At 43.2% G+C, this 20,955-nt stretch overlaps 2 protein-coding genes across 2 annotated transcripts; one reads left to right on the top strand and one right to left on the bottom strand.

Moving 5' to 3' along the window:
- LEPROTL1 (leptin receptor overlapping transcript like 1) lies at positions 1–5,247 on the bottom strand. Its single transcript, XM_059470858.1, has 4 exons — positions 5,165–5,247; positions 4,848–4,923; positions 3,482–3,668; positions 1–2,461 (listed from the first exon to the last, which is right to left on the bottom strand). The coding sequence occupies exons 1-4, from the start codon at positions 5,178–5,180 to the stop codon at positions 2,345–2,347; spliced, it is 396 nt and encodes a 131-aa protein (XP_059326841.1). The 5' UTR covers positions 5,181–5,247; the 3' UTR covers positions 1–2,344.
- A 185-nt stretch (positions 5,248–5,432) lies between these two features.
- Positions 5,433–15,295, top strand: SARAF (store-operated calcium entry associated regulatory factor). Its single transcript, XM_059469763.1, has 6 exons — positions 5,433–5,546; positions 6,150–6,325; positions 7,552–7,942; positions 10,902–11,010; positions 12,508–12,626; positions 13,145–15,295. Exons 1-6 carry the CDS (start codon positions 5,471–5,473, stop codon positions 13,168–13,170), a joined length of 897 nt encoding a protein of 298 aa, XP_059325746.1. The 5' UTR covers positions 5,433–5,470; the 3' UTR covers positions 13,171–15,295.
- Positions 15,296–20,955: the final 5,660 nt, after the last annotated feature.

Genomic DNA, 20,955 nt, shown 5'->3' on the forward strand with positions numbered 1-20,955 from the left:
TACTTTAAACAAAATACTCTTTTTATTAGAGTATTTTTGATTAAACATACAGAACTCAAGACTGCTATTTAAAATTTGTATCGCTCAAAGTTTTTCCCTCTAAAGGATGGTAACACAATCTCAGTGCATATTATATGGAAGGATCATACCTCTCAAGTGTCCTGCTCATGAATCAGAGCAATACTGCATGTACTTGGTGTGCAAGCAAGGAGGGAGTGCTGTAGTGCAATTAACAGACAAAAAATGCACCACCAATACAGAGTCAGCTCCATGACCAGTGATCCAGAGAGTAGAATCATGTGGCTTCAGGAATGAAGGAGAACACAGTTCCTGACCATGAAAAAGGAATAGGTAACAGATCATATGTGTACAAGTCCTAGGCACTCCTCCTCCATAAGGACTGCAGGGAACTGCAACTTTAGCTGCTGGTTTGGAAGATTTTTTTGAAGCATCCATTGTTCTTGGGGTGTGGGTGCAGAAATCTTGCTGAAAAAGGGAAAGAAACGTGATCCTCCAGCCCTTATGCAGCTCCAAACGCCACCATCAGGCAGCCTGGTGAAGCACTTGGTTATACTTGAAATACGTCTGCTCTGGAGCCTTGGCACCTGCTTGTTCCTCTGCTCCACACACAGGACATGAACAAAGCAGAGTGTGGAGGGAGCTACAGCCCAGCTGCCCCCACCTGCCAGTGGGCACACCCCATGACTATCAGACTTTGTATACTCATATACATTAATAAACACACACATATATATATATACATATATATATATATATGTATGCAGACTTCCTACTTGGTTTGCATCTGTGCACCAACACTACAGCCAAGACCTGCAGTTCTCTGCCTTTTCATACTGTTGAGCAAAACCTAAGCTTTCAATTACACATAGTTAAGTTTCATAGACTTATTTTTAAAGAATTGAAAAATACAGTTTAGAAGTAAGTTTGGTCAAGGTCATCACTGCACACGTACAGGCAAACCTGGTTAAGTGGTACTCATCAACTGTGCTGTGATGGAATGTGCAATGGCAGATTTCCTCAAATGAAAAATCTGGACAATTGAGAGGTATGCAGAAAACTTGTCTTAAATACTTGAAGCTACATGTGCAATCTTACAGAACACAAGCTACAGTTACAGACATAACAGTAAATCTTATTAACCAACAGTGCAAAAGAACTTAAAAACAGTCAGTGAAATCAGTTCAGCCAGTGACTTCCAAAAAAGTCGTGCCTCAGCTGCATTGAGGGGGAAAAAAAAAGAAAAAAAAAGGGGGGGGGCAGGAAAACTCAGGCAAGTTTAACATAGTTTTAATCTACATTTTAAAAGCTGGTTTATTATATATTTATATATATATATATATATGCTATGTATAAAATAAATTAAAAAGGGAGAGGAGCAAATAGCTTTGTATATGCTTCAAATTAACACAGACCAGTAGTTCCATAAATGAACGTTTTACCATTTTTGTGGTAAAAAGTTGACATAAAAGTTCAAAACCATACAATGCTTATAAATAGAAAGAGTTCAAAAGATACCTTTTTTTTTTAAAAAATGGAATTTAAACATCATTTTCTCTTCCCCTACAATACACTTCAGTTTTCTATGTCAGCATCAATACATTTACAGAGTATTTGAATGTCACATCCACAGAACTGATAACAAAGCAGGTAAAAGAGCTAGTGGTGTTAAAATTTAGGACTTCTCTCCCAAATAACTCTACCTGCTCCTCAGCCTTCTCCTGAAATGAAGGCTATCAACATTCATCACCCAGTCTGAGGTATGGGCAGAAGAAAATCTGCAACCGGTACTCTCCAACCCACCTTGCCTCTGCTAAAATATAGCAACAATCTATTGATCTGGTAATTGGCAATGGTGGTGGACAATCTCTTACTTCCATTCAGCTTGTATATAATTTAATCCTGGCATTTGAAAAAGAAATGAAACATAGTATTAATTCATAACTTAAAAAACAACAAAAAAAACCCCACCAACAAAGAAAAACCCCACAAAAACCCCCAACTTTAAATCTCTGAAACTATGTTTAAATGTTGTTCCTGGTTTAAAGCTTCACATAAAACATTGGACAGAAGGATGACAATTTTAAACCAAGAAAGCACCTAAAAACATACCATAGGTAAAAATGAAATCAATCATCTCTCCACTTCATAAAAACGTAGAAACCCTGTCAGCAACAGTAGTACACTCAGAACGAACAACGTCAAAAGGAGCATCTAGAATACTCAAGAGGCTTGCTATGCTACTTCTCTTTATTGCCCATTCTCTCATTTGTATGGATGGCCACTGCATGACAAGATGCCTGTGGATAGTTTTCTGGTCTTCCTTTCACCACTGCTGCCAGCTGAAGTCGTCATTGCTGCCAAAGACCAAGAAGAATCCTAGGATGGTGGCAAAGATGACTGTATTCCCTGTGAGAACGAGGGCACACGCGCCCCAGTAAATCTGTGAACAGGGGAATTCAGTTAGACACGTCTGGAGCTGAGCACTAACAAGACAAAAGGCAACATCTTACTATCCCATTCTCAACAAAGTTCAGTAACACATCCATGATGCAAGACACAACACCTCATTATTTGTGGTTACACCAAGCAGGTTTACCCAAAGTTACTTGAGAAATTCACAGCCAGCCAAGCAGCACTGCAAGTTTCTTCTAGCTGTACTCAAGGCATTGGCTAGCTACAGGCACAACTGGTTTGCTATGCAAAGTAAGGCTAGACAACAGCATCAAACACATCTGCAGCCCTGTTATGCTGTAAGACTCTTTAGAACAGGTATTTAAGGTCTTCAAAACGCCAGCAGATATCCCAGTAACAAAAAAGGAGGTGAATGTTTTCACAGGAGAGTAAGAGGATTGATTACTCAAAGGATGTGAGGCATTCCAACTGTCCATCTGAGCTGTTCTTGTCTGAAGACATTTATGAAAGTGCACTCCATGTTCTTTGACTTGGTAGTGCTTTCTGACATTCACACAAAGTGAACTTGTAAAGAATTTTAGTGAAAAGCTGTATATTGGGAAATATGCAATGGAAACTTGGAAGTTTAAGGAAATTACGCCAATATCACTTACAATATCATTTACAGTGAGTATAAAAATACTTTTTTTGTTTATTCATGCTGCTTTAGCTCAACTATTCCACAAATTGTCTTCAAAGTATTCTTTACACTTCTATATTTGGTTACTTCCCTGTTAAGTTTTCACAGTATTTTCTGTCTCATTTTCTCTGCATTGCATTGTTAGGCTTTATTCCATGACCACATGAAGCAAATGGGAATCACAAATGTTCTGCCACGCTCCCATTTCAGTATTGATTTTTTTGCCAAAAAAAAATCTTATTCTGGTTCCAAAAGTACATAATTGTAAGAGTTATTTAGTGCATGAAAGCTTTACCTTCAATAAACAACCAAACACAAAGTTTTCTAGAAAAAAATAAAAAGGCAATCACAGGTTGAAATACTACTAACCAGTTCTGCTCTTGCAAACACTATGGGCAGCCCAAATGCTGAGACCACAATGCCTGTTGTAAGGAATATGGCCAGCTCCTTGCAGGCATTACTTGTAGCATCTGTGTCATCTACCAATCTTCTTGCTATGCAGTACGGGATAGGAGAAAGGATGTAAAAAAACAGAACAAACAGTGGCCAGTACTGGCTGAAATAGAAAGGAGAAAAAAAGTTTTACTTAACTGGATTTACTTCCTGCTCCTCCTAAAATCCATGCAAGGCATTTTTCCCATCCAGCATTCCCATTTAGGACAGACAGACAAGCCCAGAGAAGGCAAATCCTTTGTCATTAATCCTACAGACCATGTGCCTGAGTGGCTTCGGCTGACCTCAATGGCAGCAGAGCTCACTAACAGGATATTCACAAAGCAGGACTGCACTAAGCAAGCCTAAATCTAATGCCACCTTACAAGGTGAGCTTAACTCCAAGTTTATCCTGTCAGTTGTACTTAGGGGATACCCTTGCAGCCCCCAGAATAGACTTCTCAGGCACACCTTCTCAGGCAGGTGCACATGGTTTCAATAAAACTTTACTGCATTGTCTGAAGGGCAACTGTATAAGGGTCTCCTTCCCTAGGGTTTGTGTCACTAGCACTGGCTTCATAACAAAAGAAAACTGGCCTAGGAATTCCAGTCATATATGTAGAAACTGCAATTCACAACCCATAACAGGTCAATCAACAAAATATTTAGTATTTATTCAACAGTGAATAAGTCAATTTAAAATCTTTTCTGTAAAGTCAGCATTCACTTGCAAAGAGTCAAAGCCATAGGCCTTACTATCTGAGCACTTGGTCTGCTACTTTGTATCTCCTGAAAACCAAGAGATAGGAATCGATGTCGGGAAAGTACAGACAGCAGCTGCAATTACTCCAGACGCTATATTACAAGGGTGGGACACAGCCAAGGATCCAGCTGAGAGTCAGTGACACCCCACCTGCCCCTAGGCAGCCACAGAAAATGCAATCCTTCCCTGGATAGCCCACACTTGCTGCCCACCTCGGGAGACGCTGCTGTCTGAGGGTCACCCACAGTCAGGGCAATGCATCCTTTCACAGTCTGCAGCCAGGCCTGGCACTTTAACTTTTGCTGCCATTACTTTTTAGGATTGATTAAATCCTGGACGGTCTTTCTTTTTGTTCCCACCCCAACCTTTTGAAACAAAAGACAAAAAAACCCAAAACAAAACAAAACAAAAAAAACCCCAAAACCTGAGGTCCCTCCTACACAGAGAGAACTTATCCATCCCCCGTTATGGAAGCGGGCCTCCCGTGAGGTTCCAGCCACACAAACAGAAGCAGGAGAACAGAAAGAGAGAGCACGGTACTTGTATTGGGGCAGGGCGCATCCGAGCATCAAGAACATCAGTCCGACCGCTCCCCCAAAGGACAGGCTGATCAGCGCTACAACGAGAACAAACCCAGGCAACGTGAAGGGAGCACCGCACCGCGCACGGCACCCACCGCCGCCCGCAGACCAACGCGGGGCTCGGCTCGGCTCGGCTCAGCGCAGCCCCGGCCGCCCGGGGGCACTCGGGGTCCCGCGGGGGCTCACGGCCCCTCCCGCCCGAGGGCCCGGCCTGGCCCCTCCCCCCGCGGGGCGCGCGCTCCCGCCGTTCCCGGCCCCGCCCCGCCCCGCGCGCACCTTTGATTCCCGCCATGGCGCCGCCCGTCCCGCCAGCCGCGCGGCACCGGAGAGGCGCGCGCCGGGAACCGGAAGCGCCTCGCGGAAACGGAAGCCGTAAGGGCAAGGGGCGGGCACGGCCCCGTGACGCTCCTACGTGGCGCGCGCGCAGGCCCCGCGGCGGCAGCCCCGCCCCCTCACGGAGCGCCACACCCTCGCCGCCCATTGGCCCCACGGCTCGGTGGGGGCGGGGCTTCTCCCCGAGCCCCGCGCGTTCCGTTGCGGGCGCCGCCCCCGGGGCTGACGGTGGCAGCGGCCGGTGCCGCCATGGCGGGGCTCGCTCCGCGCCTGCTCCTCCTGCTCTGCGCCGCCGCGGGACCCGCGCTGGGCTGGGACCGACCGGGTAAGACCCGCGGAGATCGGGGGGCTCGGCGCGGCCTTAGCCGCCCCTGCCGCCTCTGCCAGCGCCTCGGCGGCTCCTCGCGGCCCGGCACTGCGCGGTGCTGCCGGTTTAGCGGCGGCCGGCACGGGGGAGGAAGGGCTGGTGGGGTTTGGGCTCCCTCCAAACCGGCTTGCGTGGGAGCAGTGATCCCGCGCCGCGGTCAGCGGTGGCAGCCCGGAGCCGCCTCGGGAGGAATGGGGAACTCTGCCGTGTTTGCCTCTGGTGCGAGCTTCGTCCCTTACAGACGCGGGCGTACTTCGCCTCCATCGGCAGCCCTCTCCTGAGAGCCGGCCCTCGCAGCCTAGGGGAGGGCACCTGCACAAGCGCTGACAAGCAGCAGGAAGAAGTTTTTCACGGGAAGGGTGATCAAACATTGGAGTGGGCTGCCCAGGATGGTGGTGGAGTCACCCGTCCCTGGAGGTGTTTAGGGAAAAACCGGACGTGGCGCCCTGTGCCGTGGTCTGGCTGACATGATAGAGTTCTTTTATCGAGGTTGGAGCCGGTGATCGCTGAGGTCTTTCCCAGCCTGATGCATTCTGTGATTCCTTGTGCTGGCTGTTTCAGGGAAGGTTCTGCTGCGGGATGTTGAGGCGCTCACCCTGCACAGAGGGCAGTACACAACATCCCGGCGGACAGCCTCGGTCCCTCAGCTGCAGTGCACGGGGGGCTCTGCCGGGTGTTCCCGGGTCCCTGAGGTTGTGCAGTGCTACAACAAAGGATGGGATGGCTACGATGTACAGGTAACTGTTTAAAACTTGCTAAACTGTCTATGAAATCGCTTTCCCCCAAGCTGGGAAGTTCTGAAGGAGCAAAGAGTAGTGAGCTAGGGTGTCAGTTCAGGTGGTTTTTGTTAGATGAATTCTTGCACTAAAAACTTAACCTAAATACTTTTAGGTTTCGATTTTCCAGAACTACTGTAGTTATATGTTTCATATAGCTTTGAAGGAGCTAATGTAAAAGCACGGCATAGCAAACCTTTGTTGGTTTAAATAAAATGGTGCTCAAGTTTATAAAATTAAACTCTTGCAAACCCCGGAGGATACTTTTGAATTATTATTGCTGTGTGAATTTCCATTTTTTGTTATTCTTAATATTTTGATTCAGCTTTACGTTTTAAAAACTAAATTTCAGACTTGCCTGACTATCACTTTCACCTTAGGATGTGAGTGCTAGTCAGTAAATAGTCTTGACTCTGAGCTGTTAAAAAGGCCGCTGTCAATAGATTACCAGGAATCAAGGCTGAAAGTATTTGCTAAAACTGATACAGTATTGTGAAAGAACAATTAAAATTGGCAGTTGGTACTGCTGTACTGAATTACTAATTTAGGGACAACTACTTTCTTTTTTCCTCTCCAAAATCCATGTCACGTGCCATTAGAGATCCCTTTGTTTGAATACCTCAAGGGAATGTGAGCCTGAAGATCCACCTGTGTTCAATCAGAGAATCCCCAGTATAATTGTTAAATGTTGCATATGGATGCCTAATGATATCTGTCCCAGCTTCTTTTGATTTCTGCACAGACACAAACAGACACAATGGTGCACTGGATCTCAGGCTCACGTGTTATGTTTTAGTAGCTACCATTGAGTTTGCACAGGACAGGCATTTGTTACGTAGCTGTTGCACAGAGCACAGCACATTTTTTAGAAGTATTGCTGTATCTCAGGAAGGGATATTTGAAAAACATATTCAGTGAAGAAAAAAATAAATATTCCAGAGTAATTCTCTGCAATTCTTCAGTGTTCTGAAAGGTAAGATCTCTTTTAAGTTTTAGGATTTAAAATTCATTTAAACATCAAATTCCTACTCCTTTTCAAAATAGGAGCACACAGACATTTCTTACCTATGGCCCGTAGATGATTTGTTAGCAATTACAGCTTTATTTCAGGGTATATGTGGGGAAGCAGATGGGTGTTTTCATCTTTGGGGCAGTATGTTTTACTTTGTGTTGTGTTTCTTTTTCAGTGGCAGTGCAAAGCAGACCTGGAAAACGCCTACCGTTTTGGACAAATGGAAGTGAGCTGTGAGGGCTACGATTACCCGGATGATCCTTACATACTGAGAGGCTCCTGTAGTTTGCTGTTCAAGCTAGAGCTGACTGCAGAAGGTGCAAGGAAAGCAAAGAACTCTGGAAGCTTTGGCTCTAGCTATTACCAGTCAAGCAAAGATTATTCTGATTCTGGTTCTGGAGCAATTGTTGTAATTGTTCTTCTCGTTCTTGCTTTTGGAGTTTACAAGTTCTTCCTCAGCAACCGGCAGTCTCAGCAGAGTTCTGGGGGCAGTGATGGCTTCTCTCAGCCCTTCTGGCAGAGTCAGCAGGCACCTCCTCCTCCTGGTTTTAAGTCCACCTTCACAGGTAGGGCTCTGAGCCATTTACAGTATTCAAAGAGCAAGCAGGATTGTCCTGTTTTATCTGTGGTAAGGGAAGGTGGGATAGAGTTAAAACCACAGCATTTGCAGGCAGCTGCTGAATTGGCTGCAGAGCCTACGGCCAGCTTTGTATTCTGTTGTTCAAAGGAGGAAATAAGGGCTTGGCTTTCCACAGGCTTTCAGGGCAGGCTGCCCTCTGAACCTTTGCAAAGCTACCTCCCCATGCTCTGCAAGCATTCTTTTCATCACCTGTGAAATAGCAGGATTGTGACGGGGAGAATAATTGTCATAGATAATCTGGAAAAGAGAATGTTCCTACACAGCCAGAAACACAGCCATGCCAAAGGAGCACTCTGAAACTTTACAGAACAGCCTTTCAGCCCTGGTTTCATTGACAAAGCAGTTGATGGGGTTGAGTATCATGTACCAGTCCTCTGTGTAACAGGGCTGAAAGATTTGGTTCCCAGAGCAGAGAACAGTGTCTGTGAACTGTCATTAGAGGGTACAGCATCTGACTCTCACGTGGGGCCTTTCATCTGAAGTTGAAAATTACAAAAGCAGTGACAAGGCTGCTGCTGGGAAAAGAGGCAACTTTTCCCAGAAAACTGGTGTCTTCTGTCACATAGCAAGTGGTGTTCCTTAGGCCCTCATAGTGTCTTGGGGAAATAAACATTACTCATCTGGTGTCTGACTAACTCAGTTAACCCTGTAAACATGCAAGCTGCTCACAGCACTGGAATTTAAATTACATTTTCACAAGTTACATAATTTCTTTCTTACTTTTTTTTTTTTTTCTTATTAATAGAGAAGGGGTTTTGGCAAGGAAATATGTAGCAAGGATTAGGTTTATTAGTCAAAAGTTGGTATTTTAGTAATATAAAAACAGCTTGGCCAACAGAGGGTGCAGTGTAATTCTTTTGGATACCCTTGTGCAGAGCAGGAACTTTCACCTGTACCTGCACCAGAAAATTACAGGGAATCTGCTTCTGTTGGCTTTGCAAATTGGTTTGCATGTGGTTACATCAGACTGTCTGTCTGTGCTGCGTCGGCATCAGTGGCCGTGTGTGGGCATGGCACTGGCTGCCCTGTGGTGGTCAGCAGGAGCCCTGGCCATGACACACAGCTCTGTCACACTGGGCACAGGCGAACAATGAAAGGTTATTTTCATTTTTTTCTCTTCAGTTCCGTGTCAGTTAATTGCCCCAATGCATTTTTCTTTGCAGGAGTCACAAATATAGCAAGGGCAGGGCCTTGAGAATGTTTTCTTGAGGATTGCTGAAAACTTAGACACTTAAAATACACATTGGGAACCATATAATGCTTAGCTTGTGATGTTTTTAATAAGGCATGTCAATGATTTGTCTTTGGATTTCAGGCAAAGTAAGGAGGAAAACAAATGTGGAGCCAGATTAAAAATACTAAATGTTAGGATACTTCATGCATTCAGTGTCTGCCTTACATTGTGGGAGCAGAGCAAAAACACATCTCTGAATGTGTATGTCCATGTGTTCCAGGAATGTCTTAGTCTTTAGAAACCTGGACAGAAACAAAAAGCAATGCTGTTCACATACTGCTGTTAATATTTAATTTGCCTCACTTTAAATCCCCTTAACATGCAGAATGTGTCCTGTGGAACTTGTTTAGCTAGACTATCTTAATTAAATTCTGCTTTCTCTCGGTTAGTCGTTGTAATGATTCTTAATGTTTACTCTAGATATTTCAAGAAAATTACTCAGTTTTCTGACTCAGTGTTCAGTCATGGTGCTTTTGAGCAAATGAGTTGGTTGATCTCTGATTAACATTGTTTTTGCAGCAAATTAGGTAATTTTTTGTTGTTGTTGTTCCAAATCAGCATAATTTAGTAGTATATCATCCCAATGAGAGTTTATATTTTTCCCCACCACATTCTAAATGAAATTCAATATCAAATACAGTCTGGACTGAAACTGATTATTTCAATATTGTTTTATCTTCTATGACTTCAAACAACCCATATCAGTTTGAAGACAAACCAGGCCCTCTGATTTTTACCTACGTCATCTCTGGCCCAATTGTTCAGGTGGGCATGTTTTAGGGAGTCCCTAATGTTATCTTCAGTTTTTTTTATACTTCCTTATGTGTTAAACCCATGGTTGAGCTTATTCTTGCATCCATGATTTTTGCTAGACCAGAAAAATTATTCTGCTTTGGGTTTGTATTTTCTCTTTTTCTTTCTTAATGGAAAACATTCATTCTGGCTCAGAACCTCATGTTATGTGCAGGTCACATGTCAGAAAATTTGTGACTCTCCTTCCCCCACAACCTACTTGATATGCTTGCAGTTTCATCAAGGTATTTGTCAAGCTTGGCGACTCATGCATAATGAAAACTTTGCAATGTGGTTGCAGTGAGCTTGGCTTTTGATAACAAGTGCCAGACTAGGATTACCAGGAACAATACCAGTAATGTCAGCCTTACACTGGGCCACTGTGACTCAAACTGTGCAGCTGTGCTCAGTGAGATTAGGAGCTCTGTGTCTTTGTGGTTTGCTCACTCTGCACTGTTACCTACTTGATTTGTGTTCCTGCATCTGCTTCTGGCCTGCTCGGTGACCTTCAGCAGATTATTCTTTCTTAGTTTCTTTTTCTATTTTTACTCTAACTTTTCTGTTTATAGATCAGCAGGCAGGGACTCTTTCCATGTTTTGCAAACATCAGGGTTGTGAGATGAAGTGGAAGCAGATTTTTAACATAAAACTCTTTACAGTAGTGTTGGTTTATGTGGGGTATCCTGCTTTCTGAAATGTTAGGCCTTTCAAGTTAAGCTTGATCGAAAATCTGCTGAAATCAGGACAAGTTTGTTGTCTAATTTTCCATTATCTTTAACAGGAGAGAATTTTGTTGCAACAGCTGGCTTGAGGATTAGTCTGTTACTAACTTATGCTTCCTATTTTCATTTTGTTTAAGATGACAACAGCTTTGGAACTCATTCTTATCATGGAACCAGTTCAGGACCGGGATTTTGGACTGGATTAGGAGCAGGAGGCTTGCTAGGCTACTTAGCAGGCAGTCACAGGTAAAATATGCATACAATCAGATTTTAAGCATTTAAGCTTTCAGAGGTATGCCATGTACTATATTGACATTGTTTCTAAGATTTAAAAGTGTAATTCAAGTTATAAAATCCTACCACTAGAAGAATTTTGAGCAGCTGTTTGCAGCTTCAGGACCAGAGACATTTCAAACATGTTTCTGAGGCAGAATTGGAAAGACTGAAGCACTTCATTCTGCTTCCTCTGACCTGGCATGATGGCCTCCAAATTTAAATTGAGCATTTTATTTATCTGCAGAATGCCTTAAAACTCACATAGTCATATTAAGCATATAATCTTCTGTATGTGGATCTCTTGTATCAGTGTCATCTTTCATAAAATAAGTCTGGATGACCATATTTGGTATAGGCTTTAAGACATTCAGAATGCATCATTTTTAGATTAACGGTTTAAAGAGAGCAGTTGCTGCCATTTTAGGCTTCACTGGAGAAAATACAAGATTCCTGCAGGGAATCTTCAGATCCTAAGCAGTTTTCTCTATTTATCAAATGACTTGCCTATGTATCGAGTCTATTCCTGTAGAAATGTAACAGATTAGAGAGTAAGATGTTTCCACAGGAGTGCTAAGCATCTGTGTGGTAAAGTTGTGGGCTATTTTCAATAACAGAAGCCTTATATTAATTCTGCTAAGAATTTTTCTAAGGTATAATGTGTTAAAGTTTCTATTGGCCTGGTATTTCTTAAGGCTTAAATACATGACTCTTGTGTTGAGGCATTCTGTTTATGTAGTATCTCCATATAGGTTATTTCCCCGATTTCTGTACACATCCCCATTTCAGTGGGCACAAATTATTGCTCAAGATCAGAGATCTAATTGAATAAGTCCAAATACATAAACAAGCTTCCTGACTTGAGCTTCTTTTTCTTTAAAACGGTCTTCAGTCCACTATTGTTTAGTTTGGTTTTTAGGCTTTTGAAATTATGTGCTGCAAAATGCTGGTGCCAGGAAGTGTGAGAGAGCTGTTTGTAAATTTCAACAGCAGGAAATTCCATATCCATGGAAGCAAGTAATTTTAAGTGAGTGAGTCAAAGACCATGATATGTTAGTGTTACTGATACGACCTTTTCAAAAGAGTTAACAAAAGCATGTTTTCTCTTGCTAAACATGGCTGGGATGTAGGTGATGTCAAAATGCATTTAAACTTCAGATTTCAAACTTCTTTCTTGTCTGATGGAATTTAAGGTCAAAATTTCAGAAAGAAAAATTTGCAGTTGTTAGAATTCCTTAGTCTGAAGAATAAAGCTACAGATTATGAAAGTCTACAGATTATGAAATCACAGCACTGGATGTCCTTGCTCTCAATGTGTTAAATACATACATTAAATAGGAATATTTCTAGCTTTGAAATAATTGCTTATAGTTTTCTCTTGGAGGTGCAGTTCTCTTGTTTGGAATGGTGTTTTCGTAATTTTTCTGAAGGGCACTCATGAAGCCTTCCTTCTATTCTGTTTCATGGCAGAGCGCAGCCGCGGTCCCCATATCACAGTATGTGGACAGATCCCACAGCTGTACCTCCTATGTATGGGCACTCAAGGAATTCCACAGAAGACAGCAGCTCAGGAACAAGAACTGCTTCTGGTAAGGCAAAGCACCTTTTAAGTTCCTGAAGCTCAAGGGACTTTGACCTATGAAAAACATGCAGATGTTAGTTGCAGTTCGAGGAGCATCCTTGTTTTATTTTACCAGGTGGTGTAGATGGCATGTAACAATGTCCCTTCCTTCCATTCCATATGGAAGTAGGGCAGCATTGTGGGGCACGAAATTCCCCACAGCCCTGTGGTGGGCATGGCACCATCAGCATTGGGCTTGTCTTCACTGGCAAGGTGCATTAGTTTAAGGCTTTCCCTTCTGATGAGCACTACGTGTACTTTTCTCTAGCAAACATGCACAGACATGTTCTCTGTAGAATGCAGGTTGTCTAATCTGCAAGAGCAGAATAGTTTCCAGGCCAGTCAGCCCACAGTTGCTTGCTGTTCTCCTTCATGTGGATATGTTTACCTCATCTCCCTTGCTACCTTTAGCATTTTTAGAACTAGAGAGTTCAATGGAAAGGCCATGGTGGAGCTGATTTTTTTTTTTTTTTTTTTATTTTGCAGGCTTTGGGGGCACGAAGCGAAGATGAAATCCTTTACATTATTACATCAGAGTGATTGAACTAAATCTTGTTGTGTACTTGTGCTTCTTTTAATAGTAGTATACTTCAAAAATGCATATGAGGTATGGAGGATTAGGCAAAGAATTCCTCACTTTCTCTGTGGACTCTCACTGCTATTTAGGGTATGACAGGTGCTGGAACATCCACTATTTCAGATCATCATCTCCTACAGAAAAAGCTCATTCAGGTTAAGAAGAATGATGTTACAGTGACTGTGTACCTGTCTGTACTTGAGGCCCCAGTGATAGCCTTACCAGATTTTCAAAGCTTGTACCTTACTACTCATGTTCTGGGCTTCATTTCATTTGGTCCAGAATTTCTGATAATATTTTTCATCTTTTCTGGTAGTCCAGCACCTACCTGATATGTAAGGAGTGCTGTTCTTGGAAGCTATTTTTGTTTGCCTTTGCAGAATTAATGTGAACTTCACTGTAAGTGCAGTCAGCCACTCAGATAAGTGTGGGAGTTCTTCCTCAGTGGACAAGAGCAAAACTGTGTATGAAGAGATTAACATTAGTATGTTTGTATCTGTGCTATGTGACTGTTGGAGCAAAAATGTGGAGATTCATGGATTCTCCATGTTATAGAGTTTATCCAGGGTAACTCTGCAAACATGGGGAACTTTGTCTGTAAGTTATTGGGGGTAAATAAATAAGTAACCTGGAAATCTTGACCTTTTTCTCGAAGACTGAGGTAATTTAAATTCAGGTGATTACAGATGTTTTGCCTGCATTGAGGCCACAGATTTGCCTTTTAATGGTGGATGTTGGCAATGAAATGAAAACTTATCATGTGAATGGTGTGTCCTGCTAGATCACCTGTCCAAGGCACAGTAAAAAAGGTGTTCATTGCAAAAGGGAAGGGGATGTTCTTACTGCAGAGATGATAGAATCCCTGGGACACAGCCGGCTAAGCTACTGATCTTACTAAGCTACTAAGCTAAGAAAGGAAGTTGGATGTCTAACAGCATGTAACTTCCCCAAATGTGCTTTTTAAAAACAAAGTGCTGTTGAAGAGTGGGAAGCAGAGAGGCCTTGCTTTGTTCTGTGATGATGTTTTGGTGCTTCTGTGAAGTGTTGTACACTTCTTGGGTGACTTATTCTCTCCTGGAAGAGGCATTGCTGGATAAAAGCAGAGAAATTTCTCAGGAGAGGGGAAGAGTGAAGAATGGGGTGCTTGATCACCAGCTCCTGTGCAGAGCCCATCCTAGCAGAGTGTAGAAGTGTTTGTGTGGGCACAGCTCATGTATGCTGGCAGCAGCCAGAGAAGCCTTGTCTTTCAGCCTTGGGAAAATACTGTGTTGGGAATTGATAGCAGCTGTTACAGCAAAAGCAAGGCACTGTTCAGCTGATACAGGTTGCAGCTCCACAAGGAGATGAAATAGGTCTGGTTTGTGTAAGAAAGTGACTTCAGCAGAACTCAGGGAAAAGCAGCCATGTCCATTCATGAGTATAGAAGGAATTAGTTCATACGTTAACACCCAAGTTCAGCATATGATTTAAGCAACCAAAAGAGAGAAATTCAAAAAAGAAAAGAAAAAAATACACAAGCAAACCAAACCAGCAAATCTCAGAAATCTTTATGAAGTCAACAGCCAGAAAAAGTGCTTCATGAAAAAGTTCTTGTACTAAAAGTGTTAACAATTTCATTTGATAATTCAGAATAACTTGAGGGTGAAATGTTGGTTTGCTTCTCAGAGCTTCCTGAGGGTTGGGGAAAAATAACTGTGAACCTAAAAAGGGAAATGACAAAGACCTTACTCGTGGCCTCCTAGAAAGCTCTGCCTTTTATGAAAAATCCATGGTAAATTTCTTATCTTTATAACAAACTGTAGCAGAAGAATATATTTTAAATATGGAGTTCTTACTCATTTCTAAGTAAATTCAGGTTAAGCTTGTCACAGTCAATATTTGCTTTGCCAACTAATTGCATAACAGTGAAACTGGATTTTTTCTAATTGGGTAGTTGGAAGCTGAAGTTTGCCCCTAAATTACAGTGTGGTATGAAATGTTTTAGACAATGTTTTCATCTGTGTTTATGTATTTATAGTTTCTGCATGAAATGTGCAAAATAAATCTGACACATAAATCTACTATAGCTTCTGAATCTGTTTGGATATGTTTGCCCTTCTCTCTGATAAAGGAATGAAACAAGTGAATAAGGAGTATTTTTGTCTTTAAATCACTGTCTTGAGGCCTGCAGGGATGGCATTGTTTATTTTCTCAGAGTTCTCTGTCTCATCATCCACTTCCTGGGTAAATAATATCATCCTTTACCCCCAGATGCAAAGTGGGTAAGCTGTATATTGTTTCAATAAAATAAACCAATACTGGGAATAGAGTTATTGTATTGATTATGTTTTCAGTAACAAAATACTGAATCCTATAAGGGATTGAAGGCTTTCTTGTACATCAGGGCTTGGGATCTGAGTCTGCAGAAAAGCTCTGTTATGTCAGCATGTTCCTGGTTTTACAAGGTGGTGAGCTGAACCCTTCAAAAGAATTTATGATCACTGCTGCTGTTCTGGTTGTGGGCAGAGCAGAACTCAACACAGGGATAGCCTAAGCTGATGTATTGGCTTCTTACACAGGATGTGTCACTGCTGAACACACATGGTCTACACAGAGAGTTCAATGTCTTGGCAGTTGTAACCTGGGGTTAAATGGGGGCCTGCAAATTCTGCTGTCAGTGTTTCCTTCATCAAATGCTGCTGGTGCTCCTGAGTGAAAAGAACTCGTGGAAGGCAGCTTAGAGCTCATACTTCTGAGACCTTGAGCTTCCTTCCTGAGCATCAGATCTGGAAGGTCCAAGTCTCCCTTCTGCTCCTGGGCAGGGCTCTGGCAGCATATTCTCAGCAGCTTCATAGTTGCAAGGCATGTTTAAATGCTCAAACTGTTAAATGCTGTTGTAGATAGCTGCAATTCAGTTTGGTACCTGGGACCAGAACTGCTTGTACTCTGACAATGCTTCCATCCTCACACAAAGCTAAAACTCATTACAGAAACGAAACTCCTGGTTTTACAGCTGACTTCCCATGAAGCATGTGATGAAAAAAAATAGATGGACAGAGATAAGCTTTCTCTGTGCTGCTCTGTCTTGTGACTCAGCTGCCAGGTCAGATCTTGGCTCAGTTCTGCTGAGTCTCATGCTGTGCACCTTGCTCTTTTCCCTGGGTGCCATGTGTGTGCTTCACTTAGCACCAAGGCAAGATGGTAGCTGGTTTGTTTGAAAAATAAAATTCTTCCATGGTCATCACTTTAGATCATTGACTTCCAAAAAGAGAATTAAGCCAGGTGGTATGATTTCCAGGACTAGGAGTTGTTGCACAGAGAATTGCTGAAGTAAAGTAGCAAGCAATACCTACCTGCCTGCACAGCTGTCTAAAAGCTGAAAATGTTGAAAATGCAGCGCTTGCACATAGACTGTTGTCCACTTAGCACTGATTAAAACTGATGTATTTTTTCTTCCTTACTAAAGCAGATTTGTATTCTTAATATTGTGAGAATCCCTATCAACCAGTGATTGTGGTACAGAAATAGCCCAGCTGCCTGAGAACGAAGGCATATGAGCAAATCCACAAAAACATTAAAATCTCACAGCAATGCAATCTGTACCAGCAGACAATGCTGTTGTGTCCTGCTGTGTCTATTGAAACATAATGTCAGGTCCCTCCTTCTCCTTCTGTACCTGCTGGGGTTGAGTGCTGTGTGGGAGCAGCTCCTTATCACTCAGCATATTTTGTGGAGCCTTCTTCTGTAGCCAGGTCTTTTGCTTTCCTAATATTGTGTGTAGTATTCACTTTCTGATGCTTCTTTTTCTATTGCAGCTGTGATTTGCCAATGCTAATGAAAATAATCAGCAGACTCCCTTTATGTGGCCTATGTATATTATCTCCTGCTCTCTTCCATTTTGTGGTTCCCTCTGTTCTGGCTGGGGTTCATTGTTTCTTTAGCAAGGAAAGGCTGAGCAGTTGTAAAAAGTGCATTGAGCTGGGAATGGATGGAGTAGATAGTGATGAAGTCAAGGGAGCCAACTGTCAGGCTGTGAATTGACCTGTGTGGGCAGTATGTCTGGAAAGATACTGTTTTAGCTTTCTGTCAGAGAAGCATTTTTGTCAAAGGTACAGAATGGCAGCTGGGGATTGGAGCAGATCAGAGCTGGTGAGCTGGCAGCAAGGAGAAGACCTGAAAACATTCTCTCCATCCTAACTTAGGAATGATGTTGCACCAGGAAGCTGGCCTAGGATGTGCTAGCTCAGCCACTCCACAGTCATGCCATTGCAGATCCTGTGGGTAGATGTATGTTTGAAGATACCAGGTGCTTCTGAAAATGCCAAGCAGAAGAAAGGTGACTTGGCCCTGCATCCTTGTTTCTTTCCTTCTGCAGCATGGCTTAGAATGAACAGAGAAGGCCAAATGTGGAAAGAGCAGCAAGCAACTATGACAAAGGGTAGCAAGTAGGCCAAAGCAAAGCTTGCGGGTGAAGCCTGTGTCCTAGTGGGTCCTGCCTGCTCACTTCTCACACAACAGCAGGAAATAGTAGGCAGTCCTAACAGCTGTTGTATCAGGATTATTTTACTGAGTTTTCCTGCATCCCTAAAGTTAAGTCCTACAGGCAATTACCAGTAGTATGGATTGACAGGAAATAGTAGGCAGTCCTAACAGCTGTTGTATCAGGATTATTTTACTGAGTTTTCCTGCATCCCTAAAGTTAAGTCCTACAGGCAATTACCAGTAGTATGGATTGACATCTTTTGCTCTGAGGGCCATCTGAGCCATTCCATAATTCAGACTTCAAACTACCCACTGTGAAATTTGGAGGAGACAAATCACTGCCTGCTTAAAGACCAGAGTCTCTGAAGTACTGCATAGGGAACTTTTCCTCATTTCCTGCATTTGCCCTGACTTCCCTGGCATCAAGACTTAGGCAGTCTTTGCTGTGCAGCTTTATTTAGATGCCATTGTGTGGGATCCTCTGAGACTTGGCCTTGAGATCACAGCCCTGACATCATTGTTTCTGTAAGCCTTCTTCTCTGTGCCTCCTGTGTCCTTGTAATCAGTATGTGGGGATGTCTTTATTGAGGCAGCACTGGAATTACCAGCAATCCAGAATACCTTTTGCTGCTGCTGCCTAGTTATTCATCTCCCAGTCAGATCCTGTGGTCATTTTCATGTCATTTGGCAGCTGTAAACATATCACATCTGCTTTAATGGACAGACAACAAACAGTTGGGGGAAAAAAGGGGAAAAATGTGCAATGAATGTAGATAAAATGTTGACTTGGAACAATTTTGCAGAGCTAACCTTCATCATGGGATTACTTTATGAACATCCTTCTCCAGGAGGTGGATGAGCACTTTATTATGTGGATTTAAATAATGCCAGCACTGTCTTCTGCACTGCAAGAGTAGAAGACTTAGAACTGTAACAGGTTTCGTGTGCAACAAAGTCAGACCTGTTCAGAGCTTTTTGTAGTTTGATGCACAGCTTGCAAAGAATTGGTAGCCGTAAAAAGTGAGGTTAGGTCAGCATAGAAATTCATGTGGCTTTAGCATAGACAGAAACAAACTGATCTGTGCTATTTCTGAAACTGAGGTAAAAACAAGCTCCAATCAGTCTGAAGCAGCTCACAAGGTTGTTCCTGTCTTTGCTTTGAGCTGAGATCCTGTTCAGCACAAGTTGTCATCTGCTGCTGACAACTACTGCCAGCACTGAAGTCCTCCTTCCCTTAGGTGGGCAAACCCTCTGTCCTCATTCTGACTATTAAAAATAACCAGGCCCCCTGGGTCATAGTGCAGTGTGATTCTGAATTGGCAGGCTTGCGTGGTTAATTCTACATTAACGGGTGGAAGGATTTATTTCCTTTTTAACAAGGAGCTGGAGATTAGGCTGTAACTAAGTGAATGTGCATAGAGCTGAAACAGAGCAAGCATAAGTGATGAGAGGAAGACCACTCTTGACTTGGGTAATCCAGTTTCACCTAAGATACTAATACATTCCCTTTAGCCCAGCTGATGCAGCTGCTAAAGAGAAGTTAGTGTTTGGGCAGATACTGCCTTTTAAATTGCAGAGCTGCTTTGGACATAACTGAGAAACAGAGCTCTCTGCAGCAGCTGAGAGAGAGAATCACAGTGTGAACCATCCTCCAAGGGCATTCAGCCTGGGAAGAGGAGGGGGGAACAGGAAGTCCCACACAGAAACTAGTGAGTGTTTCTAGCTGAACCTGCTACCGAGGCATCTGTGCCTCTCCAGTCTTTGTTTGCTTAAGCACCTGAGAGGCCTCATGGAGCCATGAGTGCTACCACTTAGCCTCAGCTTGGCATACTTCCAAGCAAAGAGGCTGTGGGTGAGGGAAGATTGTTTGCTGACCTTTGGACAGCATGTCAGGAGAGGCCCAGGAAGACAGCTGAGCTACAGGAATTTGTCATGCCCTGGAATGCCAAATAAATGAAGGGTATGGAACAGTCAGCAGCAGAGACCTTTAGGAGGAGATGTAGAATGCCCTGTGGAGCCAGTCAGCACACTGGAGGGTGTGCTTGTACACAGTGGCTGCAGCAGGCTGGGGCAGCTGCATCCCATGGTCTGCATGTGGCTTATGAAGGCTGTGTTGGTTCAGCTGCTGGAGCAGTGCTGGCCATTCTTTTGCTCTCCCTCCAAATGCACGGCCCAACCATGCATTTTCACAATCTTGCCAGCTCAGAGATCACGTGCGCTTTGAAACGCAGGCAATCTGGTTTATGAAACTTTGTACCACAGCACATTCTAAAGGCCAAAACTAAAGATGAAAGGATTGGGTGATTTTATATAAAAGCAATACATCAGCTACTGAGCCATTACATGACATCTTGCTGAAAAATCCCTAGAACTTGAATTCCAGAAGCAGAAGGTGTTAACAGCCTCCATCAGAATCAGGGTACTGGGATAGGCAGAGCTTTCCTCCAAGGCAGTATGGCAGGTCTTACATCATTATCTATGAGGATAAGGATCTACTTATCCTAGGCACAGCCTCCCAGCACAGAAAGGTAATACCATCTGAAAAACACTTTGCCCAGACTGGAAGAGGAAAAGGATGGATCACACTGGGCAGTGTTCCACCCCCAGTAAGACACAATCCCCTTCCTGCAGGTCCCCCAGGCAAAGGACTGTGGGCAAGGATCAGTCTGCAAGGATGGATGGGAGGTGGGTTTTCTGGTTCCTTTCTTACCTTGGGGGAAGAGGTTTATTAGCTTAAGATGAGCTGCAGATACTTGAAGGAAAAGAGTGAAAAGGGAGACATTAATAATGGGAGTCAATGTGAAGGGCAGCTGTTAATGACAGCCTTTGTTTTGTTTGTTTTCTGGGTTTTTTTCTGGCTTCCCGTTTAGAAAAAAATGGGGACAATAGGAAAGTCATTTTCTCTGCATAGAGCACTACATTTTCCGTATTTAAAGGAAATAAGGTTTGGCCTTGCTTAAACCTGAGCTTTAGCTAGTGTTGTACTGAGTGATGTGACTGCACCAGTGAAACTTCTCTTGAAACTGTGCTGCAACCCCATAACTTACTTTGAGAACAGAAGGGCAAGAAACACCCTTGGGTGGTTTTTCAAGACAATAAGTGGGTGTCCTGCATGGTGCAGCTTTCCTAGCATGGAAAGCCACAGCACAGCCAAGTGTTGAGCGTTTGAAAAAGCACATGCAACTGCAGGGGAGTGCACAGAGAGTGTGCTTGGGAAAATGCTCATACACTTCACTGATTCTTAGGGATTATTTCAGGC

The sequence above is a fragment of the Ammospiza nelsoni genome, chromosome 4 (genome assembly GCF_027579445.1).
Source record: "Ammospiza nelsoni isolate bAmmNel1 chromosome 4, bAmmNel1.pri, whole genome shotgun sequence".
Taxonomy (NCBI): domain Eukaryota; kingdom Metazoa; phylum Chordata; class Aves; order Passeriformes; family Passerellidae; genus Ammospiza; species Ammospiza nelsoni.

Excerpts from the sequence above, each read along its gene's own strand:
- SARAF (XM_059469763.1), top strand. The coding sequence starts at position 5,471 with ATGGCGGGGCTCGCTCCGCGCCTGCTCCTCCTGCTCTGCGCCGCCGCG. Across the intron at positions 6,326-7,551 it reads GGGATGGCTACGATGTACAG|TGGCAGTGCAAAGCAGACCT; the intron begins GTAACTGTTTAA and ends TTTCTTTTTCAG. Across the intron at positions 11,011-12,507 it reads TACTTAGCAGGCAGTCACAG|AGCGCAGCCGCGGTCCCCAT; the intron begins GTAAAATATGCA and ends GTTTCATGGCAG.
- LEPROTL1 (XM_059470858.1), bottom strand. Across the intron at positions 3,669-4,847 it reads TGCGCCCTGCCCCAATACAA|CCAGTACTGGCCACTGTTTG; the intron begins GTACCGTGCTCT and ends TTTCTATTTCAG. Across the intron at positions 2,462-3,481 it reads TGTTTGCAAGAGCAGAACTG|ATTTACTGGGGCGCGTGTGC; the intron begins GTTAGTAGTATT and ends CCCTGTTCACAG.